The 17,391-nt window shown below is 39.2% G+C and overlaps 2 protein-coding genes across 7 annotated transcripts in view; one reads left to right on the top strand and one right to left on the bottom strand.

Annotated features, from left to right (window-relative positions):
• Positions 1 to 641, top strand: part of THOC7 (THO complex 7) — a 31,268-nt gene extending 30,627 nt beyond the window's left edge. For 5 of the 6 annotated variants that reach the window (XM_033210342.1, XM_033210347.1, XM_033210345.1 and 2 more), the window contains exon 8: positions 309 to 639. In XM_033210342.1, coding sequence (XP_033066233.1) covers positions 309 to 376 — 68 coding nt within the window. In that variant the 3' untranslated portion in view covers positions 377 to 639. Of the gene's footprint in view, positions 1 to 308 lie in introns of all 6 variants that reach the window. The other variant, XM_033210341.1, reaches the window with a different exon arrangement.
• CUNH3orf49 (chromosome unknown C3orf49 homolog) overlaps positions 1 to 16,455 on the bottom strand; it is a 31,290-nt gene extending 14,835 nt beyond the window's left edge. The window contains exons 1-5 of the mRNA XM_033210340.1: positions 16,157 to 16,455; positions 10,933 to 11,252; positions 6,782 to 6,906; positions 3,285 to 3,398; positions 2,664 to 2,828 (exon numbers count right to left, since the gene is read on the bottom strand). Of these exons, the coding sequence (XP_033066231.1) occupies positions 2,664 to 2,828; positions 3,285 to 3,398; positions 6,782 to 6,906; positions 10,933 to 11,252; positions 16,157 to 16,281 (849 nt within the window). The 5' untranslated portion in view covers positions 16,282 to 16,455. The remainder of the gene's footprint in view (positions 1 to 2,663; positions 2,829 to 3,284; positions 3,399 to 6,781; positions 6,907 to 10,932; positions 11,253 to 16,156) is intronic.
• Between the last annotated feature and the right edge of the window lie 936 nt (positions 16,456 to 17,391).

The raw sequence follows: 17,391 nt of genomic DNA, 5'->3' as shown, positions 1-17,391 counted from the left end.
TATTTTTAGTAGAGATGGGGTTTTACCATGTAGGGTAGGCTGGTCTTGAATTCCTGACCTCTAATGATCCACCTGCTTCGGCCTCCCAAAGTGCTGGGATTACAGGCGTGAGCCACCAGACCCTGCCCAGATTTTTTTTTTTTTTTTAAGTAAAATCTATCACATACATTTTGAAGTTTGATTCAACTAGTAGCCATATTTGCTTTAATTGTATTGGCTAATACAGGATAAACATATTTTCATGTGTTCATTGAATATAAAACATAGGCAAACTTGACTAAGGTTTTATGTTTCCTTCTCAATTACAGATGATGAAAAACTCTCAGAGGTAGAAGAAGCTCAGGAAGCAAGCATGGAAACAGATCCTAAGCCATAGACTGGCTAATCGCCCACCACTCCCAGGAATATTGAAATAGCTACGTGACCATAATGTGTTTAAAATGTGATGTGCTCTTGAGATATTTAAAGTTTTGGCAGTAAAATACTCCGTTTTTAAATATGAATGTGTATTTCATTCATATTTCCTCACACAAAGGAAAATGACTTCAGTATAGATTTGTTTTTATTAAAATGCATTTTTTTATTCTTAAGTGGTAGGAAGCAACATCCAAAAATGCTTAATAAAATGGTTTTAAGCTGGATATGTTTGTGCTGATTAATATTCTAGGTAGTTTTTAACTGGTAACATTGATTGGCTTACAAAATAAGTTGAAAATTGTTAGAAGTTGGCATTTCTAGGATGTACATGGGAAAATGGGCCAATTTCTGGAAATGGTTACACTTCTGAAAACGGAGTCTGTGAAGAGGCATTAGGAGGGCCATGAATCTGTGAAATTACATGCAAAATGTTTGTGGTGTATGCTTATTGTGTAGAGAGGTTCCAGGCTGTTAAAAGTCACTGGTATGAGAGGTAATTATAAGATGCAAAGTAAAATAATGCGCATTACTTTCTATATCTCTCCTTAATATGTGAGGAATATAATTCTCAGGTGTTTTGTTGATCTCTTTTCTCTACTGTTTTGTTCTTTAGGAATCATTTTCAGTAGAAAAAAATGTATTGATAAAGTGAAGAGTTGTTTGAAGTAAATAGTTTGTTAAGATTGTCTTGCATAGGCCAGGCGCGGTGGCTCACGCCTATAATCCCAGCACTTTGGAAGGCCAAGACAGGCAGATCACCTGAGGTCAGGAGTTCGAGACCAGCCTGACCAACATGAAGAAACCCCGTCTCTACTAAAAAAAATACAAAATTAGCCGGGTATGGTAGTACATGCCTATAATCCCAGCTACTCAGGAGGCTGAGGAAGGAGAATCATTTGAACCCAGGAGGCAAAGGTTGCGGTAAGCCAAGATCACGCCATTGCACTCCAGCCTGGACAACAAGAGTGAAACTCCATCTAGAAAAAGAAAAAAGATTGTCTTGCATAAAGAATTTATAATCTCTTTAAAAATTAAGCTAAGGCTGAATCACTTGTAATTTTCTTAAGTATTTCATTACATGTGTAATACTTGTTCAACTCCATCCTTATCCATTTATTTTAGTTAAGAAACATGACACTTTGCATGAATCATACCTTAATGATGTTACATTTTTGTAATTTTAATAATTTTTATCTTAAAAATGAAAGTTTAAAATTAGCTCAGTTGTAGTCATATTAAAAGTGTCATAATACCTATAAATACTTCCTCTAATTTCATCTGGCAAGTCATGGGAGAAATTTCTTTGCAGAATTGCTATGCTGTGACACATGTTTCTATTTTCCATTATTAGTAAGAATTATGAAACAAAAATTTGCCTATATTGACTCAGAATTAAAAATCCATTTTTTGTTTTTTCTTTTCAGAGACAGGGTGTTCTCCTGTCATCCAGGCTGGAGTACAGTGGCTTGATCACAGCTCACTGTAGCCTTGACCTCCCAGGCTTAAGCAATTCTTCTATGTCAGCCGCCCGAGTAGCTGGGACTACAGGCAACACATCACCATACCCAGCTAATTTTTAAAAGTTTTTTGTAGTAACAGATTCTCACTATACTGCCCAAGCTGGTCTCAAACTCCTGGGTTCACGTGATCCACCCACCTCAGCCTCCCAAAGTGCTGGGAGTATAGGCGTGAGCCACTGTGCCCCAGAAAAATACCAGTTTTTCAAAAAAGATACTTATTTTTTAAAGGACTATTGGGTAGAATTTTTTTTAAATGCTGCCTCCCCATCCCCACCCCCGTTGATTAATTCACTAGAGAGATTTTTTCAGGATTAAGTACCAAAAGATAAGAGATAACTTTTGGAAGATAACTTTTATTTATTTATTTATTTTTGAGATGGAGTCTTGCACTGTCGCCCAGGCTGGAGTGCAATGGTGCAATCTCGGCTCACTGCAGCCTCTGCCTCCCAGGTTCAAGCAATTCTCCTGCCTCAGTCTCCCGAGTAGCTGGGATTATAGGCGCCTGCCACCACACCTGGCTAATTTTTGTATTTTTAGTAGAAATGGTGTTTCACCATGTTGGCCAGGCTGGTTTTGAACTCCAGACCTCAAGGGATCCGCCTGCCTCAGCCTCCCAAAGTGCTGAGATTATAGGCGTGAGCCACCACGCCCAGCCTAGGGAAGATAACTTTTAAAGAATCAGGAACAAAGTCAGAAGCAGCAACAGCAGGTACATGGGAAACACACATTTTTAAATTTATACTTCCTCATGGTTCTCTTGGATATCCTCTGGAACTGTTTAGAAGACTGAAGAATTTCATCCCCCAGAAACTCACACCGTTGAAGCTCAGCATGTCTTTGGGCCAATAGCTTCATGGATTTATCAGTCACTGTTTCTATGAGGTCATCCACCTATGACAGATAAATACCAAGAAATGAAGCCATGTGTTGGAAAGCCTTGTCAAAATCAAACGGATAGTTGCTTTTCCCAAGAGAAGCGTTCTGGAACTGGTGGACATTTTGCAAGTCTTAAAATATTATTCTAATTCAAGTCATAGCAAATGGAGCTTGAAAGCATACATTTACCACCCAGTGATAAAGACGATCTCAGTTCTTCTGAAAAGAAACCTATGTATATGTCTTCACTTTAATTGAGTTCATTTAATATTTATCAGGTACACAGCATCATCCTAGGTGTCCTTAGCAATCCTTTAGCCACTTTCAGAATGCCCCCCTACTAACATTATTTCTTAATGCTAATCATTAATTTCATCCCACACCCATGCTGTCTAGCAGGGCTGTGCATTTGGTTAAGCCTGGTTCTCTGATGCTTCTGAGACTCAAAAGTTAAAAGCCTTTGTCCACTACCTGCATTTGAAGCTTTCCTACTGTCAAATCTGATTTTCGAAGGATGTTTTTCATGCCATGCTTCTTTTTTTTAAGTGCTGGAAAATGTAGTCTCTTTTTTGGTGAATATGGCCCCTATGGTAAAAACGCAAAACATCAGATTAGGAACTACCAACATTATTTTTGTGATGGTGCTTAAACAAGAGTTCTCACCTTCGGGACATTCTCTTATAAACTGAACATTTGCCACATAACAATATTGGGTTGGAGGCTGTATTCATATTATTCTCTACACCTAAGTATCTTCTTTGTGCCCAGAGCTCTCTTTGAAGAGATCTATAGGGTGCAGAGAAATGAGATTGTCTGACTCTGAAAGAATATACAGCATCTGGAAAAAAGCAGGTCTTCATAAGGGGAAGAAGAAGAAATTGCCTCTGCAGCTGCTGGGCACAGTGACAGTGTGGGGCCATTGTGGACCAGTGCCCCAGAAAGCTCATTATCAGTGAATCTAGTTGTTAATTTGGTCTCGTTTCTGCATGTTTCCTTATTTTCATGGCAGTCATATCTTTAAACATAAAAAGAAAGCTCTGGGTTCTTTTCACCCCATGCCTGATACTTTTCCCATTATCCCTGGCTTACTGGTTACAAGTACCTGTCCTGATAGTGTTGCAATTGGAAATCATTCCCAGGTCATGGCTCCAAGCTAATATGCCCTTGTTAGTCTTACTGAGTTTACTCTTCCTTCCCCTTGTGCTTAATAATTCGCATTAGGACTATTGTGAGACCTACACAAAGTAGGATATGGGACCAGATCTGGGTCCTACCCTTTGCCTTTACAAATGGAATCTGCTGAACCACTGCTACCCTGCCAGCTTGCCCAGCTCAAATGTCACTTGCAGAATCTTCCCTGATCTATCTAAAGTAAGACCCCTCTTTTTTCTCTTTCATAAAACCCAGTACTTTTTCCTGTTAAGCACCTAGCATACTAGCATAGTTGGCAGTTACTACATTATGTCTGTGTTTATTGAATACAACTATGGTAAAATCTAGTGCCAAGGCAAGTTTTGTAAAGCAGGACTAGTTGGGGCTGGTATGGACTGAAGAGAACACACCTCCTGCAGTACCTTGGTGCAGCTCCTGCTTGTTGCCTTGAGGAGTTGGCCTAGTATTTTCCAGTCTTTTTATTTTTCAAAAGAAAGTTGAAAACCCAGAATTTTATTTGAAATATCCTAATTTTTAAATGTGGACAATTAATTCAAATACATATATATATTTTAGGATGAGGTCTCACTCTGTTGCCTGGGCTGGAGAGCAGTGGCATGATCATGGCTTACTAAAGCCTGGACCTCTGTAGGCTCCAGTGATCCTCCCACCTCAGCCTCCCGAGGAGCTGGGACTAAAAGTGTGCACCACCATGCCCAGTTAATTTTTATATTTTTTTGTAGAGATGGGGTTTTGCCATGTTGCCCAGGCTGGTATCGACCTCCCAAGCTCAAGTGATCCTCCCTCACTAGCCTTCAGAAGTGCCAGGATTATAGACATGAGCCACCATGCCCAGCCAATTCAAATATATTTTTGAGAACATTCTGAGGGCTAAACAAACCATTTTTATAGGTAGTTGACAACCTCTGATCTAACACCATTTGATGGAAAGAAATTGTTAATCATAGCCAAATTGCCCCATCTTTATCTTTATGGTTAGTGTTACATGTGTCCTAAGAAATATTTTTCTATGCTGAAGTCATGAAGATATTCTTACTGTCCTCCAGGAGTTTTAAGGTTTCTGCCTTTTCCACTTAAATCTATAACTGAACAGAAATTAATTTTTGTATATGGTGTGAGACAGGGATCAATTTTCATTTTTTTCCTATATGAATGCCCACTTGTTCCAGCAACATTTGTTCAAAAGACTATCCTTACCCCACTGCTGTGTGGTGCTATGGTTTAATGTGTATCTCCTCTATTTGATTGTAAGTTCCACAGAAGCAAGACCATGTCCATTGGATCACCCTATACCCCCCGCCCCAAACCTACAAACTGCCTAAAACATAATATGGGCACACTAAATACGAACCTAGCACACAGAAGGCAAAAATTCAAAACTAATATCAGTGCACTCTGACAGTGGTGTTCCAGAGCAGTACTGTTCAGTGGAACTTTCTGTGAAGATGGAAATGTGCTCTATCTGTGCTATATAGGACAGCCACTAACTAGGTGTGATTATTGGCCATTGAAACGTAGCTAGTGCAACTGGGGAACTGAACTTTTAATTTTATTTAATTTTAATTAACATAGGTAGTGACATTCAGCTACTGACTAGCATATTTGGACAGTACAGTTAGTCTATAGCATAGCAATAACTACTAAGGACTCTAGAGCCAGGTCTTCCTGGGTTTGAAACTTGGCTCTGTCACTTACATGGTCAAATTACTTAAACTCTCAGTACCATCCCTAAAATAAGGATAATATTGCTACCTACATTATAGGGCTGTTGTAAGCATTATCCGAGTTGATATTTTTAAAGCACTTAGAACAGAGTTTGGAACATAGCTTTAAGGTAAGTCTTATATCTAAAATAATAATAATAGTCCATGGTTCTATTTTTGAAAAATAGACTGGGCAATTTAGGATCAAACATACATGCATGGCCAGTCACGGTGGCTTACATCTGTAATTCCAGCACTTTGGGAGACCAAGGCAGGTGGATCACTTGAGACCAGGAGTTTGAGACGAGCCTGGCCAACATGGCGAAACCCTATCTCTACTAAAACTACAAAAATTAGCCAGGCATGGTTGTGCACGCCTGTAGTCCCAGCTAGATAGGAGGCTGAGGTAAGAGAATCGCTTGAACCCAGGAGACAGAGGTTGCAGTGAGCCAAAATTGTGCCACTGTACTCCAGCCTGGGCGAGTGACAGAGCGAGACTCTGCCTCAAAACAAACAAACACACACAAAAACCCATGCATACCTAGGATAAGTAAAAGCATTGGTTTGGAGAGTCCTAGATCATCTACACTGCATTTTCTGTGTTGTACATATGGCTATTTACATTTTGATTTCAATGAAAATTAAGATTAAAAATTCAGTTCCTCAATTGCACTGACCACATTTCAAAGTCTCAAAGCCAATTGTGGCTAACAGCTACTATATTGGACAATGTATACTTGCATCTTCACGGAAAGTTCCATTGGACAGTGCTGGTCTAATGAGTTCCACTCCACATAGTATGCACAGATAGGCCAGAATGCTAATATACTAACATTTGAAGAGTGAGGAAGTCAGTTACAAATATCCAAACTCCACTGTTGCCCAGATGTAGTAGAAGCTGAACAGTTTGAGCATAGAAGCAGAAGAATCTGACCCAGAGGGTACCCTAAATTCTTGAAGAGGAGACAGAAGCAGCAGATTTAAAGGGCTTATTGTGGAGGACTCATGGTAGGAGAGAACTTGGTTTTCGCAAAATCTGTAAACATTGAGTTATATGTAAGTCTTTAGAGGCAAATTTGTTTAGTGTTTTACCTTTTGCAGTCCTGAAGGAAGAGATGTCACAGATAACCTCTTGGTGGTTCTCCTGGCCCGAAGGAGTGTATTTCCCTGGGTTATCTCCTCTGTCTCTGCCTCTACAACATCAAGTTGTATAGTCGCTTAGAAAAAGGGGGAAAAAGGAATCTGTAAGGATCACAATGAGAAACACATTTTTCCTATTAAAAATACAGTATTCTTAGAAGACAGCATCACATGCTGCTTCAGTGGCTTTTTTTCTTTAGAGTTAAAAATAAAAACTGGATTTGCTCTTCCCAATCTTATATTTTCTCCTGCAAACATTTGCCTTTTGTTAGGGTCATGACCTCAGTGGACACCAACCCAGTCTTTGACAATGTAGCCACCTCTCTCTCTCTTCGAGATTTAAGTTTTTCCCCTGAACCATTGTGAAATTAGAAAAGTAATCCTCTAATATGCAAGACCCTCCCTTGGGTATTCATTGTGGATTAAAGCAAATTTTCTATCTATTTTCAAGAAACGTGGCTCAAGACTCAGTCATTTACATATCATTGATTCATCTTTCCTATATCCATGAGCCAGGGAACCTTGGATTCCTTAACATTTTAAAACATATCAATTCAGTGCTTAACTCAATAAATGTATTTATAAAGGAAACTTTAAAACACTACCATAAATTTAAGACTAGTATCATAAATAGGCATTAAAATTACTATGCTAAAAACAAAGCTATGTTATTTTTTGCAGAAGGCACTAAACTTAAGGTTACTCTCTTTTTCTTATTCTTTTTTTTTTTCTTTTGAGACGGAGTCTTCCTCTGTCACCCAGGCTGGAGTGCAGTGGTGTGATCTCGGTTCACTGCAAGTTCCACCTCCCGGGTTCAAGCCATTCTCCTGCCTCAGCCTCCCAAGTAGCTGGGACTACAGGTACTCTCTTTTTCTTAAAAAAGGGGGTCACTAAATGAGACATTTTCCTTGATGACAGCATTGGGGAAAGGGTGTTTGCAATTTGTTGTGTTACACTGTTCCTTCATGCTGTGTGTACACCTAAAATATCTTGTTGCTTAAAGTCTATTGATAAGGACTTCTCTGGGAGCCTCAGAGAATACATTAGCCTACTTGACACCTCCACTTGGCTATTCAGCAGGGACCTCAAGTCAGCAAGTCTAGCCAGAACTCATGACTTATTTTTCAATCCAGGTCCATTGCTCCTTATCTTAGTGAATGATGCCTCCACCTTCAAAGCAAGTGGTCAATCCAGAAATTCTTCCCTCTCTTCCACCCTTCACTGTCCAACTCTTCTCCAAATCTTATAACTTCTGTCTATGCTTATTTCTCCCTTTATCTCCCCATTCCCACTGTCATGACTAATCCAAGCTAATGTCATTCCTTGCCTGAAAGAATGTACGGGTGCTTATTGTTCTTCCTGCATTTGCACTTACCCTCATCCAATCCAGTCTACACTATGCAGCCAAAGCTATATTTTAAGAATGCAAATCAGATTATATAAATCCCCAGCTTGAAAGTATCCTATGGTTTCTTATCACCCTTAGAAGAAAGTTAAAAATTCTCAATGTGTCCTATGACAGACACCCTTACTACCTAATTCAACCAGCCTCTCCTTAGCTCTCTGTGTTCCAACCTCCGCTGGATTTCTTTCATTGCTAAATTGTTCCTGGTGATCTCTTGATACTGTGACTTGAACATGCTCTCCCTTATTCCTGGGAAACTATTCTCCCCCCTCCACTTTGTGTAAGCCATCCTTATGTCTTAGACATCCTTCAGATCTCAATTTAATTGTCCCTTCCTTGGGGAAGCCTTTCCTGAGACCCCTCCCCTAAAGTTAGAGCACCCATGATTTCTTTCAATAGCATCCTGTGCTTCTTTGGAACAAATGTAATTTTCTGCATGTTCGAAAGCCCCTCTATGCTATAACTCCATGAGGGAGGGACCATGGCTGTTTTATGTGCTACTCTATCCCAAATATTGTGGCTATCATGTAATAAGTACTTAGCAGATATTTGTTAAATGGATAAAAACATGTTTTGAAGGTCAGCGGGGAAGAGCAACTGATTTTGAGCTACAACAAAGGGTATTAATGTTTGAGCTACATCCTGAAGGATGAATATATTTTCTGGAGAAATCTTAGTTGATATTTGTTATTCCAACTAAGACAAAAATAAACCAGTGCACAGATTAAGAGTAGAAATTTGATCCTCTGTTTTCTGCTGGATTCTTCAATTCCAGCCCCAGCAATATAGAAGCATATCCTCTTTGTTATTTTCAACAGAAATATACAGCTCAATCCATACCAGGTAATTGCTAGATGCTTGGATGCTTGTATTAGTGACTGCTTTTTCCAGAACAGAGAGTTTGTTTGAAATTAGTCGGCTGGAAACCACCAAGATTTTTTTTTTTTTCCTGGAAAAGGCACACATCAGTTTTGTTGCCTGATCATGGTGTGTAAAATGTGAAGTTGTATGTATATTTACATACACTGTAAGGGCTGTGTGTTTCCTGATTCTGTGCTGTGAAGGACATTAAAAAGCTACAGAGGATATATAGAGCAGTGAAACTATTCTGTATGATACTGTAATGGTGGATGCATGTTATGACAGGGTGTGACATAAAAGTAGGTATTTGTCAAATCCCACAGAACTGCACAATATAAAGGGGGAACCCTAATGTAAACTATAACTTCAGTTAATAATAATAATATATTAATATTTGTTCATCGATTGTAAATGTACCACACTAAGGCAAGATGTTAATAATAGGAGCTGTGGGGATCAGGGAAGGGAGAGTATAAATGGGAACTCTACATTTTCTGTTTAATTTTTCTGTAAATATAAAAGTGCTATAAAAATAGACTTTTTTTTTTTTTTTTTTTGAGACAGAGTCTCTTTCTGTCGCCCAGGCTGGAGTGCAGTGGCACAATCTCAGCTCACTGCAATCTCCGCCTCCCAGATTCACGCAATTCGCCCACTTCAGCTCCCCTAGTAGGGACTACGGGCACATGCCACCATGCCTGACTAATTTTTTTGTTTGTATTTTTGGTAGGGATGGTTTCACCAGGTTGCCCAGCTTGGTCTGAAACTCCTGGGCTCAAGTGATCCACCTGCTTCAGCCTTCCAAAGAGCTGGGATTACAGGCGTGAGCCACTGCTCCCGGCCTAGACTCCATTTATTTTTTGAAAAGCTACAGATGAGAATGCAAACATTGGTAGTATTGTTAGTCATGACCCATAGGATGCCAAATGGCATTATTACTAGTTGCAAAAACGACTTAAAGTTAACAGTTCAAATATTGATTCTTCCACACAGTACATAGAAAGTAGATGCAATAAAAGTGAGCGTTCTTTATGACTTACCAGTTATACATTTTTTTCATTTAATTCCCACTACCCCCTCCACTGTTAGAAGTAGCCATGTGAAAGTCTGCATCACTACTTTTTCGAGAAACAAAACCAAAAATCCCACTTGAGTTTGATTTTCATATATCTATATATATATGTATGTATATATGAATATACACACACATATATATTTAAATAAAAAGTGATTTTAAATGGATTAGAACACTGTTTAATTGAACTGGGAGGAACCTCTAAGGCAATCCAATTCAGTGCTTCTCAAAAGGTATGAACAAGGTGAGGCATGGGGCTCACACCTGTAATCCCAGCACTTTGGGAGGCCGAGGCAAATGGATCACCTGAGGTCAGGAGTTCGAGACCAGCCTGGCCAACAGGGTGAAACCCCATCTCTAGTAAAACTACAAGATATAGCCGGGCGTGGTGGCACACTCCTGTAGTTCCAGCTACTCAGGAGGCTGAGAGAGGAAAATTGCTTGAACCCAGAAGGCAGAGGTTGCAGTGAGCTGAGATTATGCCTCTGCACTACAGCCTGGGTGATAGAGCGAGATTCCATCTAAAACACACACACACACACACACGCACACACACACACACATACACACAGTATGAACATACAAGCCAACTAAGGATCTTGCTAGAGTGTGGCTTCTGACTCAGAAGGTCCCAGGTAGAGCCTGAGATTCTGCATTTCAGACAAACTCCTCAGGGCTGCCATACTGTTGTAGCAAGATAATCCATCCTAATTTCACTCTTCCTCTTGGCCTCAACCCAGTGACAAATTGCCCGTATTTGATTACCATTCTCTGAAAGCTTTCTCATTTTTGCTGTAAATAACTTGGGAGATGGAAGCTCCTTGACAATCCTAGGGAGAAGGCTCTGCGTGTTTGACAGTAGGGCTTCCTTATGGTCAGTGTAGCCCTCTTTGCTGGCACTTGCTGGCTTGCTTCTATACTTGTAGGACAGCATCCTCCCAAAAGCAGTCTTCACTTTCGTCATCAAATTTCTTTTCTGATTTTGTTGACTTTCGTGAAATCCCATGTCACTATCACTGGATGACTCCTCTTTAGGGACCAATACATTTTGTTTTAGTAAGTTGGTAGACACAGCTCTATGCCATCTAAACAAAATAAAAATGACTCATATAAGAGAAACTGAAAAGTTAAAAATGAATAATTTGAATCATTAAAACACAAACTTCAAATGTGAACCAATTATACAATTCAGAGAAACATAAAATAAAATTGAAGACCAAGAATCAAATCACAGAAAAATAAAGCCAAAGCAACTACTTGGTGTTTTGTTATCAAATTATAGTAATCTGGCCTCTATTTAATTTAAACACAATACTGTTAGAGGTAGGTTATATTATTAGCTTCATTTTACTTATGAGTAAACTGAGACATAAGTTAAATTAATTGACCAAGGACTGAATGCAGACTTTAATCCAGGTCTGACTGTTGGAATCCATGAACTTACATTGGCAAATTGGCAATCTTATTTCAATGATAGTTTGAGATAGTTTTTGCTAGATTTGGCAGTTTCAAAGTGAAAGTAATAGAAGATGAGAGAGTCTGCTAGAGTAGTGAATAAGGAGTAACCTCCAAGGCCCCATAAATACTGCATTTACATAAAACACTCATTTAGATAACATACTATAAATTCATATATAGCGACTACGTGTACCATCTTCATAATTTTGGCATATTTTATTATATACAATAGACTAAACAATAGACAACATTTCCTGATAGCTTTCTGTGTGCTAAACACTCTTCCAAGTGCTTTCATGTGTATAACATAATTTAATCTTTATGTTCTCATCTCTACTTCACACATGAAGAAATTAAAGCTTGGAGAGTTTAAATAATTTATGTCCAGATTATCTGATTCTGAGGTCTGTGTGGTTAACCACTATGCTAGAATATCACCTATACTGTGATACAATTATTACCTAATATTCTTCCTCAATTAACTATTTTTTGTTAGTTTCACTCCAAGTAATAATATCCATGAAATTTCGGTATTTTTTAAAATTAAAATTTTAATGTCGAGATCATTATAGTTTCACATGCAGTTGTAAGAAATAGAGGGAGGGTGCCAGGCGCGGTGGCTCAAGCCTGTAATCCCAGCACGTTGGGAGGCCGAGGCGGACGGATCACAAGCTCAGGAGATCGAGACCATCCTGACTAACACGGTGAAACCCCGTCTCTACTAAAAACACAAAAAATTAGCCGGGTGTGGTAGCGGGTGCCTGTAGTCCCAGCTACTCGGCAGGCTGAGGCGGGAGAATGGCGTGAGCCTGGGAGGCAGAGTTTGTAGTGAGCCAAGATTGCGCCACTGCACTCCAGCCTGGGTGACAGACCGAGACTCCATCTCAAAACAAAAAAAAAAAAAAAAAAGAAAAGAAAAGAAAGAAAGAAATACAGGGAGATTCTGTGTGCTGTTTACCTAGTTTCCCCAAATGGTGACATTTTGCAAAACTGTATTTTCACAGCCAGCGTGTTGACATTGATACAGTCAGGATACGGAACATTTCCAGTAACACCAGGATCCCTTATGTTTTATAGCCACACCCACTTTCCACTGGTCCCCCCTTTCTTTTTTTTTAAAATTTATTATTTTTTATTATGCTTTAAGTTCTAGGGTACATGTGCACAACGTGCAGGTTTGTTACATATGTATACATGTGCCATGTTGGTGTGCTGTACCCATTAACTCGTCATTTACATTAGGTATATCTCCTAATGCTATCCCTCCCCCCTCCCCCCTCCCCACAATAGGACCCGGTGTGTGATGTTCCCCTTCCTGTGTCCAAGTGATCTCATTGTTCAATTCCCACATATGAGTGAGAACATGCGGTATTTGGTTTTCTGTTCTTGCGATAGTTTGCTGAGAATGATGGTCTCCAGCTGCATCCATGTCCCTACAAAGGACACGAACTCATCCTTTTTTATGGCTGCATAGTATTCCATGGTGTATATGTGCCACATTTTCTTCATCCAGTCTGTCACTGATGGACATTTGGGTTGATTCCAAGTCTTTGCTATTGTGAATAGTGCCGCAATAAACATACGCGTGCATGTGTCTTTATAGCAGCATTATTTATAATCCTTTGGGTATATACCCAGTAATGGGATGGCTGGGTCATATGGTACATCTAGTTCTAGATCCTTGAGGAATCGCCACACTGTTTTTCACAATGGTTGAACTAGTTTACAGTCCCACCAACAGTGTAAAAGTGTTCCTATTTCTCCACATCCTCTCCAGCACCTGTTGTTTCCTGATTTTTTAATGATCGCCATTCTAACTGGTGTAAGATGGTATCTCATTGTGGTTTTGATTTGCATTTCTCTGATGGTGAATGATGAGCATTTTTTCATGTGTCTACTGGCTGTATGAATGTTTTCTTTTGAGAAGTGTCTGTTCATATCCTTTGCCCACGTTTTGATGGGGTTGTTTGTTTTTTTCTTGTAGATTTGATTGAGTTCTTTATAGGTTCTGGATAGTAGCCCTTTGTCAGATGAGTAGATTGCACAAATTTTCTCCCATTCTGTAGGTTGTCTCTTCACTCTGATGGTAGTTTCTTTTGCTGTGCAGAAGCTCTTTAGTTTAATTAGATCCCATTTGTCAATTTTGGCTTTTGTTGCCGTTTCTACTTTGGCTAGCCATAAGTAGAAAGCTGAAACTGGATCCTTTCCTTACTCCTTATACGAAAATTAATTCAAGATGGATTAGAGACTTAAATGTTAGACCTAAAACCATAAAAACCCTAGAAGAAAACCTAGGTAATACCATTCAGGACAGAGGCATGGGCAAGGACTTCATGTCTAAAACACCAAAAACAATGGTCCCCCCTTTCTAAAACCGGTATCCACAAATCTGTCTTCTGTGTGCGTAATTCTTGTTCTTTCAAGAATGTTGTGTAAATGGAAATATACATCATGTAATTTTTTGAGATACGCTTTTTTCACTCAGCATAATTCTCTGAGCATTCATCCAGGTTTTGTGTATTAATTGTTCGTATCTTTTTACTGCTGAGTAATAGTCCATTATATGAATGTACCACACTTTGTTTAACTACTCACTAATTGAAGGATATTTGGGTTGTTTCCAGTTTGGGGCTATTATGAATAAAGCTATATAAGCATTTGTGTACAGGTTTTGTATGAACGTAAGTCTTCGTTTCTCTGGGTGAAATCCCAGGTTTTATATTATGCTACTGCATTATATTAAATATATAACATATATTTCTATTATGGATTAAAACAAATTTATAACTGTTAACAATGTTCTTCATATATTACCTAAAATATCTCATGTACCATCAGTAGCATATGTACTACTCTCCAGGAAAACACTGTTCTAAACAGAACCCAAATCATTCAGCCTTTTTCTGTAATGATACATGGGAGTAGTTCAGTGAGAGCCTAGACACTGGAGTTCAATGGTATTGGTTCAACTCAGGACAATCCCCAACTCTGTGACCTTGGGCATGTTAGGTAACTTCCATAAGCTTTCATCTTCTCATTTGAAAATGGGCATAGTCTTTTCAGAATTGTGAAAATGAAGGGAAATAATTCATATGTTTGGAACCTTAAAATGCATTCACTAAATGATACTTTTTATTACCATGTGGATCAGAACAATGCAGAAAATGTAAAAGGCAAGGAGAGAGCCCACACTAGAGGGCAAAATAAGGGAGAAGCTAGCAGCCTCCCTTCTGGGACCAAGGGCAGGGTTCTGCAAATTGTACATATACGACTTCTAGGGGGTGCTATTCAATTTCGTACTTAGACTTGCGTATAGTTATTATAATGATTTTCTGGCAGATGGCAGTAAAATGTCCTGAGGAGGGAGCATCATTTCCTAATTTGCCCAAAGATAACTTATGGGCTAGGATTAATCTCCCATAAAGCCCTCTGAGACTCCTTTAATAATAATTTAATTTGTAAGTGATTCTACTACTATAAACATGTACACACATACACATACTCTGACACAGAACAACGCAAATACAATTTCAGAAGATTCAGGAATTTCGAAGACCACCCATGTTAAAAGCCCAGTTCTAAGTGGTCTCAGAATCTCTAGAAGGTGTTTCCCATTCCCATCCTCCCCACTCTCATCTCCAATCTATCGAAAACGTAATTAACAAAGGTGATTTAGCTCCAGAGCCTAGGAATACAACTGCTGCAACTTCTGAGCAGAACCCTCCCCTTCTTATGTTTTTAAATATTTTTGTGTTGGTACTGAATTTATTTGGTTGTATTCCTTCCCCCGGAGCTCCTACTTTTCATTCAAAGTGGAAATCTCTGCAGTATTTTCTTTTGTCCATGGAAGTTCCTAAGCCTGGTCTTTGATGCTTCCAGGACTCATTAAAGCACCTCACTTCTACATGTCTGAACTATAGCCCATTGACCTGGTAAGAAAGAAGCACAAAGAAATTGGGAAATAAATCACCACACTGATTTTCCAAATTAAAATACATTATATTTTGGATGTTTCACACCTGTCTGTATGGTTTTGTCACTGACAAAAAATAGGAGGTCTAAGGCAGTTTTAATGTTACATTAAACAATGTGTCCATAGTGAAATGTGATTAGTACATATTTCAGCAGCCCAAATTGCTGGGATAGGAAAAAAAAAGCACTGATCGTGGACCTATTTTGAAAAATGCACTAATGACTTTTCAAAGTAATAGTATTTTCATGGGACGTGAGATGTCTAAAATTCTGATGCTGAAATATCAACATAGAATCAGTACTTATTTTAGTCTCCTATGCCACATTAAAATTCAATTTCAAGTGTTAAGAAAAGGTTTTCCCTGTTACAATAAAGACCTTTCTGATCATAAAATGAAGCTTACATTGTCGCACTAGATTTCTTGATTCAATGCAGTGCCCTCCCCAGCAATCCATCCAGAGTCCTCATTTTTAAATGCAGTGCTTAAAAGGACATGCCACTATGCCAAACCCAAAGACTCTCATTTGACAGAAAAGGAAATGAATCTCTGTTACCTACCTTTCTATCCCCTTCCTTTTGAATGGGCCATTTTTCTTCTTGAGTTGCTGGAATCTTCGGCACTGTCCAACTTTTCCGTAGGCAATCTTAAAGGGTTCTGGTAGATACAGCTGAGGTCGGGCCATTGCTGTCAACTTCACCTGTAGTAGCTGTTTTGGACTGTTTTAGTTCTTGAACTTACAGACTTCGATGCAAAAATCATCCAGTGACTGAATGTACTGTCAAGGTGTGGGCTATTTGGAATAAAATATGTAGGAAATTTTTAGAGTCTTTCCCTTATTCCCTTCCAAGTGTCAGAGACATTATTTGTGGGACTGGCCCTGTTTACAACTTCACAGAGGTCACCAATGATGTATTTGACTGAGCTGTGTGAAATTCCATGGACCTTTGTGGAACACTTCACAGATTCTTGAACAAGGCAAATGCAGAAAGGATGATCTGATTGCATCAACACTGGCATTTGGATAGCAAAAAACAAAACAAAACAACAGCAACAACAACAAAAAAAACACCCATGCACTAATTGACCACCACATTCAGAAGTCATATTTGACCTCTGAAGGGGAAGGCACCTATAGCAATACGAACGATCTGTTGATTAACACAAGTTGAGCTTCTGTTAGATCTCTCAGTTACAGCTGGTGAATGTTCTCTGTGTCCTGTGGGACACATATGACAAGGCCAGTTGTTGTTTGGACATCTCAAAATGTACCCCAAGGGTGGTTTTCATTACGTCTTGGAATTTTGTAGTGGTCTCTCAAAGTACATTGGTGAATTGAAGACCTTGATCCACCCCTCCCTTCCAACATTTCCCCATTTATTTCGTGGTAAAGAGCAAATTCTGCCTGGGATGGAATTTCTCACCACAAGGTGGCAGCAGACACTAGGATTTATTCTTGTCATCCTCTCGCGCTTTGAGTTGTTCAGTCAAATAACTAGATGCTTAACAAGAAAAACTCCTCTAGAAAGGTTCTAGGAGTTACAACAATTACTCTGCTTTCTGCGTTTCCATTAATCAATAATCTGGAGCATACTTCTCAAGCTTTCAAGTGCACACAAATTTCCTGGAGGTCTTTTTAAGATGCAGATTTCGATACAGTACATCTGGGGTGGGATCCAATAATTTGCACTCTTAGCAAACCCCCAGGTGATGCTGATGACGCCGGACGGCACTTGGAGTAGTGAGGGTCTTGTATGTTTCAGTACTGGGGGAAAGAGCTTTAAAATGCTCTAGA

The sequence above is a fragment of the Trachypithecus francoisi genome, unplaced genomic scaffold (assembly GCF_009764315.1).
Source record: "Trachypithecus francoisi isolate TF-2019V2 unplaced genomic scaffold, Tfra_2.0 Lachesis_group0, whole genome shotgun sequence".
Classification (NCBI taxonomy): domain Eukaryota; kingdom Metazoa; phylum Chordata; class Mammalia; order Primates; family Cercopithecidae; genus Trachypithecus; species Trachypithecus francoisi.
This window is presented reverse-complemented; position numbering and strand designations above follow the sequence as displayed.